General features: G+C 36.7%; 1 protein-coding gene across 1 annotated transcript in view; it reads right to left on the bottom strand.

Annotated features, from left to right (window-relative positions):
• Window positions 1-331: 331 nt before the first annotated feature.
• The window catches only part of LOC100892961, a 28082-nt gene continuing 4252 nt past the window's right edge, over window positions 332-24161 (bottom strand). Inside the window, exons 2-3 of the mRNA XM_003723978.3 lie at window positions 11233-11420; window positions 332-2748 (exon numbers count right to left, since the gene is read on the bottom strand). Coding sequence (XP_003724026.1) covers window positions 11295-11420 — 126 coding nt within the window. The 3' untranslated portion in view covers window positions 332-2748; window positions 11233-11294. The remainder of the gene's footprint in view (window positions 2749-11232; window positions 11421-24161) is intronic.

Raw genomic sequence — 24161 nt, 5'->3', positions numbered from 1 at the left:
GGAGCCAAAAGGGTGTTAACTCATATACTGTAAGAGTTAATAATCTTTTGGCTCTGAACAAACGATATGCAAACTTATCAAGGAGTAAGGAGTTGTATATACATGTATCCACCTTTGTATATTTTAAAATCACTTGTTAAACATCAGCATCTGAAAGAGTCCACTTCTCAGTTCCATTTGATTAACCTTCTAATCATCTCCAATCTGACACATGCATGACATTCGCAGCTGGTGTTATGATCTATGCAGGAGCATCGCAAGTTTGTCATTAAACCATCATTAGTGATGGGAAATTATGACATGAATAAATCAGTATCGGTTAAGGATGAGCTGTGGGCCAGATGCGTTTAATGGGAGTTATTACCATCATCACCCCTAGTAATGGAACTATTACATGTTTCATAAATAAAATGATACAAGACATGTTTGATACTCTACTGTGCACTATAATACCTAAAAAGTATATTTCTTTTCACAATGTTAATATTTCCACTATCAGCATGAGGTTTGCAATCGTTGTTTTATCATTCTTAAGTAAAGACCATGTGAAGAAAATGAAACTTGGAAACACACTATTTACATCTGAAAAACGTATATCACATTCATAATCATGTAATAATGTAACATCATATAACACTGTCATTGATGAATTGTTTGGGTTACGGAGTTTGAGAATCCATTACATTTTTAATACATATTTTACAATAAAAGTGAAATCAAGCTGATTGAATATACCAGCAATAGTATATTGAACCAAACTTTGTGAGTGTTTACTATTTTACAGATGGAATGATTCCGATAAATGTTTACAACTTTACATGTAGCAATTTATATGGGGATGTGCAGTAGCAAGATTTTAATTTTTTAAAAACATTTTAAAACTTTGTACATGATGCAGCTATAGTGTTTTTCTGTGGAACCAAATCTTCTGCACACCTACACAACTGTATCATCAGTTACGTCATGATAAAATAAGACTGGGGATAAAAGAAATATTCTCATCTCGAGTGATCGAGTGCTCAGTACATGTACATTTACCATATGAAAAGAAGATCAATATCTTCCTTAGATAAGATGCAATCTGGGAAAATGAACCCCCTTTTATTTATAGACTTCTCACAAACACGACTCCCTCATGACAATTCCCTTAACCCTTATAGTGCCAGCAAGTTTCCAACCATTTGCCACAAGTACGACTTCACAAAGCACGTTTATAATCATAGTTATCTTTCACTGCTCATCTTCATGAAAACAGGATTCTACAAGGTACTTCACCATTCATGAATCCCAGGTCTCCACACCAACCTTTTTTTTTCACAGGGGGCCCTGACTAATCTTTAGGGTTCTGTATGATGTGTAAAATTTAAAATTTAGAGATTCAGAATAATAATTTTAACTCAAGACCCAAACCATTTTGGTGACTATCTGCATCGGACCCTTGTTCATGTAGAGCCCTTTGTGACTCCATGTTATTTCAAGAGGGAAAGCAAGCTTTTCTTTCATCTAGACAAAACTAATTAAGACAGGGAAAAAGTACACAGGGCTCAGGGCGAATTAGCCCCCGAAATGCCAAAAAAAGCCCCTGAAAGTCATAAAAGAGCCCCCCAAATTGCATAGAGTTCAATGCAAAACAAAATAAAGAATGTTATTTTCATGCAAGCAAGCTTGAAAAGTAGCCCCTGAATATTAAAAGTATTTTCCCCCCTGATATTAAGATATATACTTGTGAGGTTGGAATGATCTAAGGCACTATAAGGGTTAAGGTGTGTGTCTTTAAAGATGCAGGAATACAGGTGCTGTTGGTAGCTGATGTGATGTGGATGGGCTTCCTGATGACTCATGATGGCCTGAGGAGCTAGGCACGACTCCATTTGCCATGTCTCCTTTCCTTCATTTGCATTTTCTATCAATTCCCTGGGAGTGATGCTAAAGAGGATTCCTCGGAGCGATGCGGAGATAGAGAGAGGGAGAGAGAGAGAGAGAGAGAGAGAGAGAGAGAGGGGGGAGAGGGGGGGGGGGGACTTTCAAGACATCAACTTGCTGTTTCTCAAGGAGGAGAGCTGCTGCTGATGATGAGGCTCCAAAGCAATCCTCTTTCTCATCACTCTTTGACCCATTTTAGAGATTCGTCTATTTCTGGTGTCACGTCTGCCAGTGTTCATATGAGAAGCAGGAGTGCTTGAAGAATGTTCACTGAGAATCGATGATTGAAAGTAGGACCACATCTCAGTGAAGTACTCTCATACAATTGTTTGGAATAAGGTGATAGAAGATAGAGAGATGGAGTGGGAGAGAGAGAGAGATAGAATGAAAGGGAGGGAGAGAGAGAGAGAGAGACTGGAGAGGGAGAGAGATAGAAGAGAAGATGAGAGAGAAAGAATCAGAGAGACTGATGTAGATGGATGAGAGAGCATTCCTAACGTCATCCCAAACAAGAAGTGTCTTTAAGTGATTATTTGATGTTGATGATCATCATTACCCACTACTGGATCCATTGATGATGTTTCATGGTATTCTCTTTCTCCACATACTCACAACCTGAGATGAGGATGCATGATGGGGATGCGATCCCAAGGATTCTAAGATGATAGCTAGCGAGATGCTGATTGCTTGATCTGTTTTGCCCATTGTAGCTGGTACAGCGAAGGGAAGGAAATGTGATTAGCTTTGGCTTGAGCTCATTGAGGTGTAGGCGGGAGGACGGTGGGCAAACGTGTGTCGATCGGGGCTGTGTCTGTGACGGAACATCTAGGGAAATAAAAAAAGATATACAGGTAACAGACTTATAATGCTGCTTGAGGGGGTATAAAGTGAAAGAAAAACACCTTGCAATATGCTTTTTAGAAAATAAGATATGCCTACGCCTGTTAAAATGTGTTTTTCAACAGATGTAGAATGTATTCATAGAAACATGATTGGATTATGTGTGCAATACACTCCAAAACTTAAATGTACATAGATTCATGTTTTTTTTCTCTCAATATTTTCTACTTTTACAAAATTTAGGTGTTTACATGTATACTCAGATATTTTATGAGGGATCTTATAAATGATCTGAGAAATGGTTAAAAAACTCCATGAGGTAAAGATCACACTATCAAATAAAATGTGAAATCTTCAGTCATTGAAAATGTGTCCCACTTGAATGGTATCAAATCCATCAATTCTGAATACCTGGTCAAAAGAAAATCACTTTCATTTATCACCCCATTACCTATACACGTGTAATGACCAAAATTTCATTCATCAAATTATGACAAAGAAAAGGAATATAGACTGATGAAGCCTCTATATGCACTGTGTGGACTCATTTACATGCATGCAATATGTCTAAACTCTAAAGCCACATCGTGTTAAAAGCAGTCAGGGGGGAAATTGGCTATGAAAATTTTCCATTCATCAGATCAGGATCAAGAAGACAACTGGAAAAAAGGGTGATGGAGAGAAACACCCTAGAGCATTGTCTTTTGAAATGGACTGGAAGAATTAACATCAACAGTGCATCCTGAACAGACGGGCAATGAACATGACAGAGGACAATGACATTTAATACTTTCGTCTGTTGGAGCTAGAAGGCATTCCCTCCGTGTAAATTATATGAGTTAATGCTCTTTTGCCCTTCTCGCTCTAAAAACGGTCAACTTTATAACTAACTCGCACTAATGGGACTGACACCAGACCAACAACTGACTGAACAAGAAATTACATTGCCTTCAATGCCTCCTTTTTGAAAATGGAGCTGAAGTAGTATGAACGTATTGGCTAAATTTCACATATTTTGTGGTCTAAAATTACCTTCATAGCAATTGTAGGTCCTAAAAGGGCACTAGAAATGTCATAAGTAAGAATAAATGCAATAACCATGCACTTTGAAAGCATCTGCAGTCTGAAAAAAAAGAACTTAACTATCCCTTATGATATATAAAACACAATTAATTTTTTTCATTCATTCAATAGTGCGAATATTTTCATTCGTTGGAAGATTAACCTTCTATTCAACTCATGAAAATATTTGCACTATTGAACTCATAAAGATTCATTATTTGTGTACTATTCTATGCATCAAATGAGTTTCTATACAAGTCCAAATTTCCATCTCCATATCAAACTCTATTATACTGACAGTTTCCTGATATTTTATGATGCAAGAAAGAAGACAGCATAAACAAAGCATGAATCATTAATAGCATGCTAATAAACAGTTGCTAGGCAACGTAAAGAGGATGGTTATCTGCAGAAAATGGAGCCTGCTTCCTCATCCAGACGAGGCTAATCCTATAGGGTTTCATTATTCATGCAAAGTCATATTTCTCCATCTTTCCGCAGCGTCTCACCGCTGCATATCTTGGGAAAGAAGATACACCAATAATGACAATTGTCACAGCCGGCGCAATATAACCATGACATTTCAATTCAATCAAATGGGTCCTCTCTTTCCACCGCTTGCCCCAAAATGGGATTGGAGATAACTGTGATCAGTTTGCCCGTCCTAGAAACACTCATGGTCATAGATATTGAGTGTAATTTTGTCTACAAAAAGGGAAGTGCTATAAAAGATACATATCTATGGCTACACTGAGAGAAAAAGAAAATACAAAGAAAAGAAGAGAGAACAAAATTCTACATTAACATTAACAACGATCAGATGGAATAGAGAAAGCATGAAAGAAAGGGGGAGGAGAGAAAGAAAGGGGGAGGAGAGAAAAAAGAGTGGAGAGTGAGAGGAAAAGAGGAATGAATATATTCAAATATTTGAATACTTGAATGTATATTTGCCTTCATTTTTGATAAATTATTCTTAAATCATTATTTGGCACATGTACTGTATATAGAACTTAGCAATCAATTTTAATCGAGAGAGAGAGAGAGAGAGAGAGAGAGAGAGAGAGAGAGACCGGGGGGGGGGGGGGGGGGTGTCACATGAAAAATGGAGGAGAGAATGAGGAAACGGGGAAAGAGAAAGAGAAGGTAGAGTGAAGGAAATGTAGAGGAAAAATGAAATACCAGAACATACAAAATGCCATTGTTTTGCTGTCAATGTTTGATGGGAAATCAACTGATTTTCAAATTGTAAATAAACAAGAACCTCCTGCTTTATAACCTCACATGGTCAAGCAAAAGCTCCCTGGATGATTCAGGTTTGTGGTTTGTTTAAATTACAATCCTGCATCAATGAGAAATATGTGTAAATACACAAACAAAATATTATGAAAGTACAAAAACACCACAAATAGAAATTATACAAACACAATTCCACTCTACGCATCTTATTTTATTTTGTCATGCAAAACATGTTTCTGTCCCAGTTCAGCACAGAAATTGACCAGCAAAGCTTAACCTGACTAAAATGTAAAGTTCTAATAATAGAAGGAAAAATCAAAATTCTAGATGAGTCTGTTGCATCGTTCCCGAGTGCCACAGAAAATTGGTTCCAATAAGCTGTAATTAGTCTGGCATTATGCAGCCAATTAAACTACAAATTAAACTGAATGTAGTTACTCAAGTGGACAGGATTTGATTTGCAGGTATACACGTTATGTATGAAGAATCTAATGTGTATACTAGAAATCATACAAGCAAAATATGGAGTTTAGGTGAATGGTTTGTACATGAAGAGATTCACTTGAATAGTGTGTGCATCAATATACTTCGCTCAGTATAAACTGGAGGGAAAAAGGAGTGTCATAAAATGCCTAAATAGTACCTAAAACCAGGGAGAGTGTTAGCGCTTTCCTCATATAACCAAAGAACAATAAAAAAAGAATATTGTTATCATTAGCTTTCTAACTTGTTCATGTCCTAGATCTACAGCTTGTAAAAGGGAGGAAAAATTCCTGCCAAACTTGATATATTTTGCAAAGCAAATTGATAAATGATATGAGACAGATGCAGGCATACTGTATATGAGCAGGAGACCAATTTCATACAGTGAAGTACCCTTGACAACTTGACATTTCCCTTGCCTTTGAAAGTGCAAAATTGGTGTTTTATTAAAGATTTTCCAGCTTGATATTTGATACTGACTGTATAAGAAAGCACTTACACGTAATAAAATAGTCTAGACTGGCTTCCTTTAATAGCCGAAAATGTATTCAATGTAAACATTAATATTTAATGTTATAGCATTAAAAGACATCATTCTTTTGGCTGAAAATGATTGCTTCTTGATTTTGTTGTGGATGTTCATATAACACTTGTCTTAATATCCTCTCCTTTTATTTCTCAAAACAGCAAAAATACATCCTCCCCTTCCCACCCCCCCCCTCCTCCCCACCCCGTTCCCTCCCCCTCCCTCCTCCCTCCTCCCTTCTCTCCTTCCTCCACCCCACCCCATCCAACTCCTTCCACTCTTTTCTCACCTCCAAGCATCTACAGCATAGAAAGCTATTTCTGAACCTATGATGCTACTCAAACTGCCATCAAATCCCACTTTCTCCTCTCCAAAATTAAACTTGTACTCTGAGTGAATATTGGCCGCTCAATCAAACCAACAAACCGGTGCCGTCTCAAATTCAATTTCAGACGATGACTCTATATATCTAGCTGGAGGTCTCCGTTATACTTCCAAGGCACCCCCCCCCCCCTCTCTCTCTCTCTCTCTCTGTCTCTCTCTCTCTCTCTCTCTCTATTTGTCTGATTTATCTTTCTCACACAATCTCTCTCTATTTTCTGCCCCCACCATCTCTCTGTTGCTCTCTGTCTCTGTCTGTCTCTCTTTCTCTCCTTTCTACTTCCCCTCTCTTTCTCTATCTCTCTCTCTCTCTCTTTCTTTCTTTCTTCCTCTCCGCATCTCTCTTCTCTTCAAATCTCTCTCATCTTCCCCTCTCCTTACCTATCTCCCCCTCTTTTCTCTACCCCTCTTCTCTCTCCCCTCTTTTCACTCCCTCTCTCTCTCCTCATCTCCCTCTCTTTCTTTCTTTCTTTATCTCTCTCTCTTTTTCTCTCTCTCTCTCTCCCTCTTTCTTTCTCTTTCTTTATCTTTCTCTCTCACTCTCTCTCTATTTCTTCCTCCTCCTTCTCCTCCTCTCTGACTGAATTCGTCTCTCTCTTTACTTTCATCTTCCCTACCCCATCCATTTGATTTTTTATTCATCTACACCTCCTGAGGCTTTGGGCAAATTTGAGATTTAGTGGGTTTGTTGGGAGAGCAATCCGAAGCCATCAGCAAGACGGGATGAAGTTTCCAATTTTCATTCGTTGAGGCAGAATCATGGAATAAAGTACCATGCTCGTATTTTGTGCACTGGAATAGATTCTGGTGCATGGCATAGGACATTTAAAGGGAAGTCCAAAATGCATGAATGTAATGTATTCTACATAACCTGGTTGACAGTTGCAGTTATTACTGTATTTCCTGTATTTACTATATTACTCAATATTTCATAACAGACCTCTTCTTTAATACAATAAAGTAACATTTAACTCATATTTTCTCAGATAAGGCAGTCAGCTGATATACCCTGCTTATTGAAATGAACCCATCACTGTCTCCTTAATTCATATTCAAACCGCAAAGCCTTCACATCCACTTTAAATGAAAATCTCCATCAAATTGAATTTCTAATCAGATTTAGAAGTCCAACCTTTAAGATTTTATGAAGAAGTATCCCTTGCATAGATTGGGTTACTATAGTCTACAGCAAACCAATGCTGCTTAGAAAAGCATTTCACATGCTCTTGCATGGCAAACATCCATAGATTTTGAGGTTGAACTTCAGCCCAAATGTTACTGACCAAAATCCATAAATTGTATTACAAAAGTAATTTCATCTGCTCCAATTTGTAGTTTTCAGTTGTGAACATAGCAAACTAATGAATATTGATAAATCAAAATCTTATTTGAGCCAAAATTTCCTTCAAAACTGGGTCACAGAAATGAATATTTGACATAATTTTTCACAATTTTTCTTTCCTCAGAACAACTGGATTGCATATCAGGGTGGATCTTAAAGTGATTGGAATTAAATGAAAATGAATATAAGCATTTATTAATATATTAAAAGAGAGAGAATTAATCATGAATATCAATAGTATACACATTTGATTAGTAAATTATATACAAATAAAGTGTAAAGTACTTGTGTTTTTTAGATGGTAAAACTATTAATCATAATTGCTCAAAATTACAGAGTAATATACAATAGAATATCTATACAAAAATTCTTCTCCAAAATATGAAATGAGGTTGTTTTCTGTTTTTCAAACTCCTAGCACATGAAACCTCAAGATTTATCACCTATCCTTTTCTTCTACGTTGCCATAGTAATATGCCATTGAATCGCACAAATGCCCCATCCCTGATGAATATGTCTCTACTTCCAACATTTCCCATTTCCTCCACAACAACACTAACATTGCTCCACATCCGTTCATCGATGCCATTTTGGGAGGGGAGGGGGGGGGTTCCTTTTTGTCTTAATTTGCATTGCCTCTATCCCTGAAAGCCTGGTTTCTATGAACCATTATTACGGTTAAGGGTAATGCATTGGCATATCTCACGCTGGACAACTCAGATTCATACAAGGCTGCATAATGCAACAATGCTGTGGGCACTCTTCCTCGGTCTTCCATCCATCCATCCATCCATCTGCCCCCAAAGCCCCCGCCTCCCTCCCCCCCCCCCCCCCCCAAAAAATCAAGCCAGACGAAGGAGAACGCAAACCAAAACAGAGCCCTGGAGATATTCCTCCCCTCGGTACACACAGGTGACATTTCCAGTTGATAATGGAAGAAGAAAAGAATAGTCTGAATATTGAGGATGAAGCCGCGATCGTGATGGATTAGTGTAAGCGAGTGTGACTGCCCTCCTCTCTCCAATTCCCACCGCCCTAGATAGTACTCCGACATCATCCCTGGCTTCCCAAGTTCCGACACACCTGTAATGGATTCTAACCCCAGCTGATTGTCTAAACCGCGAGTGGATTAAGCTCTCACAATAGAGATCGAGTTGGATTCGATATCAATCATTTATTTCATGGGTGTCATAATGTATTTTGCTCGCATAATACATGCATCGCACTTCCAGTGTTGGAAGCTTGTGATATTCTTCATCATTGTATCGCAACATGTTGGAGCTGTCATTATGAGATGATTAACCTATTTTTCCAATAATTTTGCACCGTTCTTGAGAGAAGTGCATAAATTATGAGCAGGTACTAATGGGAAAATGCTTTCAAGCACTCAAGCTTTATGATAAATCTTAAGGTGAAGAGTGAATGCATTCTAGGAACAAACTGATTCCTTAACTTCCATCAAGGATTAAGATTCTAAGAATAATAAGGCTCATTCATACCCCCTAGCACTTTTTGTATGAATTGCTTTCCTAAGTTTCTTTTAGATAGTATACAGAGAGAGATGATGAAATAGTTACAAACTTGACGTATTCTTTCATTGTTATGTTTGCTTACTCTCCCTTTCATAGGTTATTAAAAAATACTTTAAATTACCCCCTTCTTTTCCCACAAATAGGACTGCCTGTTAATGTCATTGCATGCAGGTGCACCATGGTTCAGTGCGAGTGATATGATTCTGTGCGATTTGAGAAAAAAATAAGACAATAATAATTCAGCGATCGATATGACCCCTTTTAAAACTAGTTTCGTGTAAAGCACAGAAATATAAAAAGTTCAAACAATATTAAATAGTTATCAAACTGCAGTCATGTAATTCAATTAACTGCACTGGAATAGACAAAAAAGTTTGATCATTCCAATAACATGCTAATTTCAAAATGATTGTTCACTCAACATACCCTATTGTCTGCACAATGATTTCAAGGTTACATATGAATGAAGTGCTAATCTACATCAATATTGCATTATTATTGGAAACTAACATTAGTGAGTTGGCTGTGGATGGATTCAAAGACTAGAGTATCCTGCAATCAATAATTGTAAACAGTATTTTTATGTCTCTAAAAATATGATGATTCTTCTCTTTTTAAATTTTCTGAATATTTCAATATTTCCTCAGCAATTACTTTATTATTCTGAATTTTCTTCTGGATTCCATGTGTTTAGCTTTACCCAAAACTAAATCGTTCTCTGCTTTCTAAATGACTGTTTACTATTAATTTTCCTTTTTCAAATGGAGATTTAGAAAATAAAAACTTGATGTTTAAACTATCAAAGAGGCAACTCCAAATTAAGGCCCAAATATCATAATTGAACTGAAATTATAGATTTTATGTTAGAAGTTTAATACCTACAGTATTTGTACTTTGCAAATGGGGGAAGTTTCTTTGTAACAAAACTAAATGTATACTTCAGCTATAGAGCAAATCCCACCATAATACTATGTCAAATTTCAATGTTTGGACAATACAATGTAAATTTGCCAAAGATGTACTGAAAAGGGGTAAAATTGACATGCAGCACATGCAAACTCAAATGTAAAATACATGACCTCTGTTTTAAAGGAGCACATAGTTTATGTACAGGTATATATGTAAGTTTGAAAGAAAAATGAAGAATGAAACTTCTTTATTCCAACAGACGTGATCTACTTATTTAATGGAATTCACGTTCTTGCCACATAAACTAGCACGAATTGACATATGACCTTTAGAGTCGGATCACGTCTCATAAATAAGAAAAGTGTCTGCAGAGCCTGAAATGTATCAACTTGAAAAAAAGAAATCTATTCTAGACACATGCATGAATCATGACACTTTATGGAAGTTCTTTGTTAAATCTTGAAACCAAACTTGACTTTTTTGTTGTTGTGATTTTTAATGTGATTTTCAAAACTTCAACCCAAACTGTTCAACAATTCAGTCCCTTTTCTACAATTCAGAGGGATCGGGTATCTTTACCTCTAAACAAAATCCTGGATTTAGCTCATGCTGCAATCATAATTATAAACCTTTAGGTCAAGTCAGGAACACCATGACTTTTACAAGCCAATCGCCCGTCTGATTATTTTTAATGAATGGATATCCAAATTTCCTAAACTGTTTTCCTTACGGTTTTTATAACACTACAGTCTATTTTTCTAGGGCTTCAATATTACACCATATCACAGACACTGATTACACATAGGGCCATGCATCTCAGATTTAACATTGTTAAACGATGCCTTTAACAAACTCTTATTGGAGCTTTCAAGGGCTAAATGTGTCTCCACTGTCATCTCTTTTTAATGGAGGACACATAGATTAAAAAACACCTACACATAGATATCAAACACATTCACAACATCCATAATTATTCAAATGATATACCGAGTACTTACATATTCTCATGGGGGTGAATCGTGACATAATGATGCAAATATTCTCCTCCTCCTTCCTCCTCCTAGAGCGTGGTGGGTTGGTATCTCATGGTCCCGCACTTCTCCGGTGAGATCTGTTCCTGATCACATGACCATGCAAAGACGAGGAGAGCATCCTCCGCCTGTCCTCCGGCGGTCCTGGGTGGCAACTGCATGGGGGTGGAGATGAAAGTGTTAGTCACATCGTCATGAATTTCACATTAATCTTGAGAGCTTTTTTTTCAAACACTACTGCTCCTGCCGAGGCATGCAAACATGTTGCCAAACCTGGAGAAAAACAGCAGCCTCATACGAGATGTATTTAACATTTAAAGCCTGTCTGCACTACTTGTATCTACTTGCATTCTCTATATAGCAGACAATGCCTATTCCGTGCCTGTTGGTCCCTCATGATCCCCTTTTTCTTACGTTAATTGAGAGCTGATTTGATGAGATAACCACCTGTCAGTGACCTTGCAGGGTGGTCTAATCCCTCCTGTAAACTAGTACAGATGGGCTTTAAAGCTTATCTGCCATAGTTTACAGGACGGATTAGACCGCCCTACAAGGTCACTGGACAGGTGGTTTTCTCATCAACTCAGCTCTCAGTTAACATAAGAAAAAGAGGATCATGGGGGACCAATGGTCACCGATTAGGCATTGTTTGTTGTATAGAGGGCGCAAGTAGCTACAAGTAGTGCAGTGGGCCTTTAAATGGTGTAAAATGTGGTAAGTAGCTCTAAATTTAGAGGTTTTTAGACAGTTGTCCTAATGAATGACACAGACTCTTGTAATTTTCTTGTTCATGACAAAATACAGCAGTTAAAAAGAACTGCATTATCATCCACTCTGGAGAGAAAATATTTTGAATGATGTCCTTTTTGATAAAGTTTAGTTCCTATAACTGCCAACTCAAGTAGTGCCTATTTATGCTACATATCATATCATTGGCCTGTGAGAGTGACATTGTTTAATGCAATAATATCTTCACAACAAAGAAATCACCATGGCAATAATACCAAAGTATTTAATGATTCTATGTGCAACTCTCATTATCCCAACTTTTATCACGGCTCTCACACTCCACTGAGGAGGGCAATCGCATAAAAATCTGGAGGCGCCAGTACTATCGATGTGTAATCACAATGAAGCACGGGAGGAGACAACCGTGTCTAGGGATATCTCAATGTTAGTCACACAGTGTCATGTTTCCTATTAATCATACGATCGGCCGTCCACATGAAAGAGAAGATTTTGCTCGTCTGGATTCAAAGATGATGTTACATCTCTGCATCTCCATGGAGAAGAACATATGACAGCATTCCTTTACATTACAATTCAGAATAAGGTGCATTTTCTAAAAGGGACACACCATCATTAAAGGGACTTTGTAGCATTGTTCAGATGATAGAAAATGGTGCTAAGGTAGTGACTTCAATGCTAGATGTACAATTAAGGATAATCTGAAAGTTTGAGTGAAAACGGACCATTATTAATGATAAAAATTGGGAAAAACTGATCTGATTGATTTCTTAATTTTTCCAACTGTATTATTACAATCTAATTACATTTGAGGTGAATGTAAATCGTCACAAAGCAATAAATTAGCTCTATAGACATTCCAGACATTTAAGTGTTGACAGATTTTTAAAAGCCTGTCTTATGTCTTATTTTCAAGGAAAAACGGTTGGGAAAATTCAAAAATGGTCGGGAGAATTTACTGTTAACCACTATAGAGGGTGTTGCACAGTGACGCCTTCAAGGAAAACCATAAATATCTTTGTGGTTTGAGAATTTTCTCAGGATTTTTTGCCTGTTAGAGGGTACATCTGTAAGTACAGTAGTAGAATGAATATAATAAGTAACATTTCATACACAAATTTACAGTCTTTTCATCAACCTTTAACAATGTTACTAAGTCACTTTAAGGGCATCCACACAATAATTAAGGGCCCCCACACAATAATTTAGGCCAACAAATGGGGGTAAGAAAAAAAAAGGGAAAGCTAGTGCATTAAAAATCACTTTAAAATAATGTTTAAAGTACCCTGTCTCTGCATTTATTAAAATAAGTATTAAAATGAACTGTAATTGAAATGGACAATGCATGAAGTACAAGACCTTTTGGTATTTGTACATGTTGTACATAAAGCCTACATGTACGTATGAAAGGGGAGATATATACTTTATGATTGGTTTTATTTCTGAAAATTAATTGAGCTAAGAAAGATGTGCATAATTGTACTAGTTCCATAGACATTTTCCATTGCTTCACCACCACTTTTCTTTTCAACTCATAAAACAGGATACCCTTGGCCCTGGCAGTACCAGTATACCTGTACTTTCTTTATATTTAGAAATGGGATTACCAGGGCTTGAGAACATCCAGTTTTTATTATGTTTACCTGCAGGCAGTGTACCTGAACATGACGTCACTTTGAAAAATAACATGAAAAGTATGTGTATTGTTTGAAAGTACAGGTTTGCATGGAGAGTCCTTAAAAAAGACCATTTTTATTCTTTTGTGTTGGTTTGGAAGTCCTGAAGAGGACTGAAAATCTTTTTTTTTTTAAACTACATGTTAGTTAGTCCAGAATCTGGCCGCCCCCTTCTATCTTTTGTCACAATCATGATCTCTCCTATACCTACTACAAGAATCCATGGATCCATATGCCCAGCCTAAGAGGGGGGTTTAATTAAAAGGTTGTCATTGAATGACGGACATGTGATCAATAACGATCAATCAAAACTTTTTATAAGACGAGACCATGACATTATATAAATCATGATTCTATTTCTAATTTACTTGTAGGACTTCAGAAATAAAAGCACAACGTAGGCCTGTAATATATCAGGGCTCCTGGTGTAGTTTTAGAATTCTTTTGGGGGGACTTAAAGAATTTTATTTGGGGGAGGGCTTTAGCCCCTAAGCCCCCTTCTAGAACCACTACTGCAAGGCTATCATCTGTGAGCAGTCTATTTTAGATATTCAAATGTGAGGTGCTTGCTTGTCTATCCTAAATACTTCATGCAAGAGTGACATGGAATCAAACAGTTAAAAAGAAATACAAATCTGAAATTATTACACACTTTGTCTCCCCTGACTGAAAGCATTCTGATAGACTTTTAGAATGCCGATTTGGACATTTCTATCCTTCATGTTCATAGCCAACATTATCTTCCTCCAGGTTTTGTTTCCTAACTATAATGGCACATACATGTATGTATAGCTCTATTGCCATGGGTATGCTTCTCTTTTCTGTTTCCTTTCACTCCATCAAGTACATGTAGTACCACATTCATTGTATTTAACAAAACACCTCAGAGAGTGTTTCTTTTGAAAATGCCCCAGTGTGAAAATGAGAGGAAGAGGTCCAAAGTTGATGGAAAGTTGGAAAATATTTTCTTTAATTTTTCACTTTTTTACAACGAGAATTCAGCTTTTGGCAAGGATCGTTGAGATGGATCTCAATACTAGCAAGGACATGGAACATTTACCCTGAAATTAATCAGAACAGAGTCTGTATTTGTAGACTATTATTAAAATGGATTCAGTGATAACCAACAGTCCTCTCTCTCTCACTTTAATTATCCATCCTGGCGGGTTTTTAATAACTTTCTAACAGCTATCTCAAGGCTGTAATATGCTGGCTTCTCATCAAAACAGATGATGCTAATGAAAGTAGCCAATGGTCGTACGTGTGGGTAATAAGCAAGGTGAAACAAATGAGAGAACAAGAAAGGAAAATAGAAACCCAACATCCAGGAGGGGGATATCATGGTGTTTACCTGAAACCACCCCTTGCCACCTTCATCTTGCCGGGCGCACATATCATGATGAGACATTGGCGAAGTCATTAATTCCAAGGGTTTCAATCATGACAAACTCTCCAATTTTTAATTATTAAAAAAAACTAAACACAACTGGAATCACTAAGGTGTGATGTACATGTACATGTACATCGGCGAAGTAATTTATTCCAAGAGTTTTAATCATGCCTTATGGCAAACTTTCCTCTTTAAAAAAATTATATTTCCCCAAAAAAGGAATCACTTATGTGTGATGAATAGTATGTACATAAAACATTGAGTATGATGCAATGTGCAGTGACTCGTGCAAGGACAAGGCTATAGTCATCTGCAAAACAATAATTCCTGTGGTAAAAAATAAATAAACAAGAATGGCATCCACAAGAATAAATTTAATTTGCAAAGCAAGTATCACATGTATCCATGCTACTCTATTATGTAGCTTCTACTTTGTACTATTTTTGCAAAACCTAATATTTGTGTAAGGCCTATTGATCATTTCTTTTTCTGTTCAAACAACATTTCAGTTGGCCTGATACAACAAGCTTTAAAAAAGATTCACATTTAGCCTTTGAAATTTCAATTACTTCAATAACATCCCCTTACCATGTATTTTTATGATAAGAATTCCAAAGTTTCAATATACTGGTAACTTTTGTGCTCAAGCCAAGGCCTAGCACCTCTCTCTCTCTCTCTCTCTCTCTGTGACATTTCAAAACAGAAGTGGTTGTATTAAACATACAACACAACTGGGTACCAGATGTGCTCAGTCAGTCGAACATATTGTCTGCACACAGTAATTAACTAATGCACTTTTCTTGCATCAGATAGCTGCAAAGTACTTGTTAACTGTTGATGATGGCCACTTGCAATTCAGACTCTGAACCTTCGATGCATGAGAGATGTAGGGAGATGCCCAATGGCTACGGTCCATGAAGTCTACTTTTATTTATTTATTCAATTATTTATTGACATATATATATATATATATGTATATCAGGATAAAACAATAAATTCATATACAAAAGGGAAAAAAGTAATTAAAGAATAGGAAATTATTATTTAATTTGCACATAAATTTGAAGAAAAAAATAGTCAGAATGTTAACATTTTAATATCCTGTAATCCTTGAATGGCTAAAGTCAGAAGTTCAGTTCAGTATTTCACCTCTAAGGCAATTATTATACATCCTGTACAGAGCAATTTTGAATTTTGAATCACATTCCCAGCTGCTCCTGTTGATCAAAACAAAGTCATCAACTGACCAAATATTTATAACCACAACAAAATTATGCCCAATTTCTTTTCTTTTAGTTTTATTAGGGGAGCAGCAATCTCATTATAATCATGTACATTGATTTAAAATGCACAATATTTTCCTGATTCTTCTACTTTCATGGATATCGCTAAAGCGCTACAAACTGTTCCAGCCCATTGTCAACAAAAGTATGGACCTGGCTGTGTACTTGAGAGCATATCAAGTATGAAGCCACAAAATGCACATATTGGCTCAGCTGTTCCGCTACCCACATTTCATCATTGCACTCTCTCTCTCTCTCTCTCTCTTTCTCTCTGTCTGTCTCTGTCTGTCTGTCTGTCCGTGTCTCTCTCTCTCTTCTCTTCTCTTCTCTTCTCTCTCTCTCTTCTTTCTCTCTCTCCCATCTCTTTCTCTCTCTCTCTGTCTCTCCCTCTCCCTCTCTGTCTCTCTGTCTCTCTCTCTCTCTCTCTCTTTTGGTCCCTGGGTAGGAGGTGTCATGATCATTTCCTGCATGAAGCTCCTCACTGGACTGTAACACGAGCGTAACAACCCACTTTCATTCCTAACAGGATATATCTTTCTATTCCCTAACACGCCATCTTGGATATCACATCCATACATCTTCACATAGATCTCCATAAACATCTTTCACATCCATCCATCTCCACGTCAAGGAATTGCCTCGATAAAAAATAGAAAGCATAGATACTTCCAGACTTTCATTGAAATACCTTTATAAAATCAATCCTAATCATTCAGTGTAAGCTGCATCAATTTATATAGTTCTTCAAATTGTTCATCATTACAAGTTAGTCAGGGTGATACAAATTATTCTGTCAAGAGATACTTTGAAGCCAAATGTGAGTGACTAATGGCTTTATTTGGTCTCAGAAAAATACTTTACATTTTTTCCCTTTAATTAATGGCCTATAATGGGCTCCTTTTAGATTTGGGTGGAGGATAATAAACCAATCACATTTCCTATCTATCTGTGACTGCTTGAAGTTGTAGATAGTATTACATGTAGTAGTATTTTTTTAAAGATCATTTTCATTCTCTATCTCTATAATTTCATTTTGTTACCCTTCTCTCTATCTCTCTCTCCCTTCCCCTGTCTGCCTTATTACTATAACCACTAGACTTTAAACTATCTACACCTGTAATGCGACAAGGATTCCAAATTTATACCCTCCCTTTAAACACCTGTGAATGAGCGAAGGAAAATTAGATTATTCATGCTCTAGATCCTTGATAGAGTAGAACATCATCTCTCTCCCAACTAGACCAACTCATGTGTAATAGCATGGACCCACTACTACTAGTGGCTTCTGCTCAATCCGTGCCTTTATAATTGAATATGGAAGACTGACTTTCACTGTACATGTATATCTTCGCAGCAGGGGCGGATCATATCAATTCCTTTCATAGCAAAAGCGCTCCTCACAATTTCTGTAAATTTGGCAGTTTAACGCTACGCGTACCGCCTTGACCGGACTGTGCGGTATCTGTGCAGTTCTGTGTGTAGAGAGGTCGGGCCGTAATCATTATTTCTTGGGGGTGCATAAATTGCTCTAATTATACGTACGCGTGTAATGCGCAAGTTTATTGTGACGGCACTAAACCCATCCCACTCATTGTTCCCCTATTTTCATAATGGTACTGACCCAATGAAATGTGCAGTGCGCTCACGAGTACGCGCTGCGCTGCGTGTGTACATGTACTGTACTTATGTATGCATGTTCAGTTATATGTGTATGCATGGCATTATGTACATGACATGCATACACGGCTAGCTGGCCCAAAACCCTGGGTCGGGCTTCTAAAAAAATGGTGAAGCATGATTTGACATGAAAATTGACGGGGCTAAATATGAATCAATCAAAATGAGCTTTATATGTATGAAAAGCTTACGTATCATACGTCATTGTCTGGGATTGAGGATTTACAAATTTGACGCAAAACGCGTTGCTGCAAAGTTAAAGATTGGTATATTGAAAGGCAATCGAGCACAGTGCGACCGATCAATTGACATTGTGTATGAGAAAGTAATTTTTTTCAAATGGATTGTAAAGTTCAACGTCAAAATGACGGAGGTTTTTTTTCAAGTAAGGGCATGGTTTTACATGGAATGTAAAGGAAATGTTTCCTTCTTCTCATATCTCGATTGAGGATATTATACTCAATTTCGATTTTTAATGGTAAAGAAAAGTGTAAAAAGATGTCGAGAATTTTACCATATGTCATGTAATATAAAATGCGCGCGGGTCGGTTGATCTCCCAAAAGGAGCGCGAAGGAATTGATATGCCATGCAGGATTTTGTAAAACAAGGGGGCACAATATTCCTAAAAGTTTCTGACAACCACAATAAGGGAGTGTATCATCTTTCATTAGGCCTATCATTCATCACCACTTAAAGGGGGAGGGGCACATTCTGATTCTGTGTACACTTGTACAATAAAGTTAAGTCACTTGGATTTGAAATGAGGAACACAAGCTGGATGACCCATCACCCCGCCTCCTCTCCCTCAATCCATCAGTGCAGTACAGAAACGAAAGCACATAACTACATGTACGAAACATTTTGAATTTATATCACATGGCCATAAATGGGGCTTTCTAAGAAGAACATACATGTATACATCTAATCAATTGCACTTTGCATATCAAATAGGTACAGTAAGCGAATGAAGTGTTTGCACATTCCCAATGACATCATAAAATACCAATATAAAGATCAGCAAATTCCTTAAAATGGTATGGACTTTGAACTATAATGTCACAATATGAAGTGCACATATGTACAATCACTGAAGGAACATGTATGTGCAATGCAACTGTAAATTTACATTCAGGAAAAAATGATCTACTTTTCCAAGATATAAATATGTACACACACCTGTAGGCCTACATATATCTAAGAGAAATCAATATCATCAATGAACATACAGTTGTAAGTGGTTGAAAAATCTGAATCTGAAATTTACCTAAGCTGTCAGTTTCCATTGGCATATTAGATGTTGATTAAAAAATATTATTTCCCATGGTCTGTCACAAGAAAGTAAAGAGAAGGGCAAGAGCTGGTACATGAACAGGGCAGTACTTTATACAGTATGTAAAGATGCTTTCTTTACAATTTTGATTTCACATTCCCATAAGAATTTTCCATTGGAATATATTAGCTCAGCCTCAAGAAAATCTATATGTAATTGTAAATATTGCATAATTAGTGAAACGATTTCCGTCATTTAGGTCCAAAGATTTGCTCTCATCTGTTTTGCATTCACATGATTCAAAACAACTACTGGAAAAATACCTTTAATCAAGGATGTACATGTTTAAAAGCATGTCTGTCTAGTTCCAATGTACATGTAGGTGGATGTTGATTGTTCTCACTTTTTTAATGAGAAGTTTAAACCAGTGTTCCAAAATGGGGAGGCCTCTCTAAAACCATGACTTAATCAACATGGCTTCTTGCATACATAGTAAACAGCATAAAAGTACATGTAAAGCACTTTGTAAAATTTTGTGAAATTAGTCAATTAATAATTCATGGTGTCGCTCGGTTGCCATGCCATTAACGTAGTAAATTCAGGTATGATTCTGACTCACTTCCATGCTTTAAACTCAAGGACACTCAGCAGGCCCATGCAGCCTCGCTCCAAGCCTTCCATTCACATCAAGAAAGAATAATTGTCAATAAAATTCACCATTTAATGCACTGGGTTATTAAACCATTGACCCTTTCAAGTTAAGTTTAAAAGAAAAATATAATGGTCAGTATATGTATGTTAATGGTTTTGGTGTGAATAAAAGGTCGAGTGTTAATAAATTCTGACAACCCAACCTTGACGAGAATAGTATTAATGCCCTGTGTTTAGAAATTAGGGTTTAATGGCAGGTCAGGCGTTGTTAATTATCTCATTCCCATAAGCAGAAGCCACCCTGTTCCAGTAGTCAATAGGTTAATCTTTAAAGGAAAGGTAATGGTCAGTCTCTAATAGAGCACAATTTGTATGTATATGCCCATAAGAGATCACCATTATAGCAGGCTTCAGGTAGAGAATAGTATAAACACCCTGTATTCAGCAGACATTTGATTTGGTTTAACCGTAAAGGGTAGCTGTCATGCTTAGCCTTGCAAATAATTGTCCGTGTTTTATTGTGCTCGTTGGAGAATAGAGCTACATTAAAAAAAACACTGTTGGGTGCTTCTATGAAAAATGCTTCACAGTAAAGTTGACACCTACCGTGCTAAGAGTAACAGATGTCAGAAGCCTTCATGGATGTAAACATGTTACAAACCAAAACAATTTAACCCATTGTATAGGCCTACTGAATTCTCTCATTCACACACGCTTAATACAGGGACCATTCTGATCCCATAGCCAATGAATTAAGGTGTATATTCCTACATGGAGGCTGATAACTTTAATCTTAATCTGGATATTCACACAAACATATTGCAGAGCAATTTGCATAGAAGAGATAATCTGCATCTGTCATTACTTTACATCCAAGCAAAGCTGTCTTAGGTAGATAGCAAACTAGCAAAATGGTATCAATTTTTTTAATTCCTTTTGTTGTTGTTGTTGCTTTGTTTTTTGTGAAAATGTATTTTGCCTTTGAAATGTTTATTGTAAAGGATATATGAGAAAGACCTGCATAAATTCAACAGATAAGATTGCATCCTTTGATTCCTTTATTATATTTATAATACCAGTATGGTATGAAACATTAGAAGGTCAATATCAGGAGTGTGCCAGTGTAATACTCATATAATAATAATGAGGGTAGAATTTACCATTTTACCCTCAGAATAACGCCTGTCTTCTAATACCAGCATATAAATATACCATTATATGGATGGAAATTGGAAAGTAGAAGAATAATCAAATTCTCAAGTTAGGGCCCTCCAATGCTGGTAGGTATAATGTTATTGTAGGAATTATCATGAACATTTTGACTACCAGTGTACACAATGGTACTGAAAACACAATTAAAAATTAGGTAACAAAAAAAATCTATCTACATCATACAGCTGTGCATTATCTTTTTGATTGTGTTTTTATTTTGTTTTCCTTTGTTTGTTTTTTCGTCCCTCTCCTCTCCTCTTCTCTTCTCTTTTCTTCTCTTGTTTTCACTTCTCTTTTTTTTTCCTTTTCTTTCCTTTCTCTTCTTTTATTTCACATTCAGATGGACAGAAAATGTTGACCACATGAAAGGAGAAAACTAAGATATCCTTTACTAAAATAAATGTGATGCTTTTATACAAGTACACCATATCATTTACTCTCTTATCGCTCAAACTGACTTCATTCCAGCCTTGAACGAAGACCACCGATAACGTACGGAGGCACTCGGCAGACTGGGAGAATAATCAACGCCAAAGAATGATCCCACATGCGTATTGATTAGTCATGCAGTGATAGGCTAATGTCAAATGAGCTCCGGCTAGTGGCAGCGCTGGTGTTGGTTGGGGGGAAATGTCATTACCGCTGGCTACTACTTCTCACATCGGAGGCCTGCAAACACATTAGGGTTAGACGAAGGACAGTTTCTCTTAGAAGATCGACCACGCGGTGGATCGTCAACGGCCGCTCACGTGCACAGAATTTTGAATACGTACAGCCCTGAATGCTATGCATGCTACGACACTGAAGCAAGCTATGGGTGTGTTTGTGACTTTGTGTTCACATACATACATGTACAAGCAAAATTAACACTTTTGAGCTAGATTCAAGCTTCAGATTAAATGGCTCATATTCAATCAGATATATGTACATGTACATTGTAGGGCCTTATATTTGTGTGTAGCAGTTCAAAATAAACAATATGCTGAGAACCATGCAGAGAAAATCGACTTACATAGATTTAATGCTCTTCTGGCTCTATAGTACCTTAACAGATCTGAATAGACAGTACACGCACATGCAGATCAATTTAATATTTTTATTACAATTCTACAAAATGGACCTCAAATGTCGCAAGTGTTAGTGGCATGCCGGTCTGCCCATTTAAAAATAAACATAAATTAGGACCATGATTGTGAAGAGGCTAGGCATGACTTAAGAAATATTGCAGCCGCAGAGAAGAGCATCACGGCACAATGCTGTAGTATAGCCTCTAGGCAAATCCAGGCACCATGTCATGATAGAGCCACAACGTGCATGCATAGATCTTCAGAACAAGAACTATGGAAAAGACATTCTGAATTCATTATTCTGTATGCCCAAGTGCAGTAGCTTTCACGACAAGGCAGTGATCGAATTAGCCTTGAAATATCATTATTTCAACTTTTCAAGGACAAACATCTCCAGGATGCTATGTTAAAGTTGTACAGTCCAATGCCATTGCCTGCAACAAGTGGATACACATTCATGTATTATAAACAGAAAACACAATGTTTTACTCAGAAGGCTCCAAACTCATTTTTTTCACAGAGGTCAGGATTTAATATTTTCAGGATTTGTATGCATGAAATCCATCTAGGAAGATGACATTTTCAAATTAGGGATGCACAATTACATCGTGGGCGCCTCCAAGTGTCAAGTTTGCCTGCAGGCAAAAGGATAACGGAGAGCTGTCAAAATTGCCAAAACCTTCATAAATCCTCTGTCGGGCTCAAACTCCCACTCATCTTCCACTATTACATGTAGGAAAACGATAATCCGGATATCTTCCAGGATACAGTGTGCAAAGTTGTTTTTCTCAAGGCGACCTACATGAAAATGACCTCCTACGCACATCTTAGCAATGTCAAATTAGAATACACTTTCCACATACTATTAAAAAATGATCACCAAGAAAACTGACTGCATCAACATAAATCATTGAAAACAACAGAACATTCCTCCTACATGATTTGAACTACATTTTTTCAATTGGATGTTTCTAACAAAATCTTTAAGTGGTCTGATACTTATACCAAAATTTCTTTCAATTAAAGAACCTCTGAAGTTTGCAGAGTTTTTTAATTCTTCTATGACACAATCTTCAAATGATAACTGGAGTTACACTCGATCTGCATCGATCGACTTTAAAATGAAATAAATCTTATCATATAAATATTTAAAATATTCAACCACTGCTTTTCTAATGTCATAGATCTGTAAATAATCACTACCGGTATGTAATTATAGCTGAAATTATTGCTTTTGAGTTGTTTTAAACTATGAGATAGAAAGCTGAAGTTAGATACATGTACCTCATAATGACTGGTTGTATAATTAGTAAAAGAGAACAACTTTAATAATCTTTTAACATTTAGGTTTTACTGCAATCTGTTTATAATTCAGCCAATCTAAATCAGTTAATTTCTATACATCTACGCCTATATAAATTCCAAAGTCCTTTAACATTCTAGTATACCATAAATAGATTCTCAACAATCCCTATTCAAAACTTGTGCTGATACTACTGTATGTACTGTACATGGCCGTGATAGGTTGATTAATCTGTAATTACTAGAAAAACCAGTTATTGCGATTCTAATCTGTAGGTCAAAGGACATATTGACAAAGTAATAGCTCGTATAAATAGGTTTATAGGCTTAGGCTATCAGTAATTCAGTATGCAACAAACTTTTCAACACTGTATAAATCATCATGATTAAAACTGATTTGTAAAATATCAAGTGTTTATATGATACGTACATTATAGCATAAGGCTGGTCTCTCTCTCTCTCTCTCTCTCTCTCTCTCTCTCTCTCTCTCTGTTCTATCATTATCACTTTGCATGTAACTAAAGGTATAGAGATAAATCATCAGCATTAGTTTAAACCAACGAATCTGTCAAGTAAAATATACAATGTACACACGTATGACCCTTTCGAAGGTTCATATT

This window comes from Strongylocentrotus purpuratus, unplaced genomic scaffold, assembly GCF_000002235.5.
Source record: "Strongylocentrotus purpuratus isolate Spur 01 unplaced genomic scaffold, Spur_5.0 spur5_scaffold_9, whole genome shotgun sequence".
Lineage (NCBI taxonomy): Eukaryota > Metazoa > Echinodermata > Echinoidea > Camarodonta > Strongylocentrotidae > Strongylocentrotus > Strongylocentrotus purpuratus.
The sequence above is the reverse complement of the archived record's forward strand: the minus strand, read 5'-3'. Positions and strand labels throughout refer to the sequence as shown.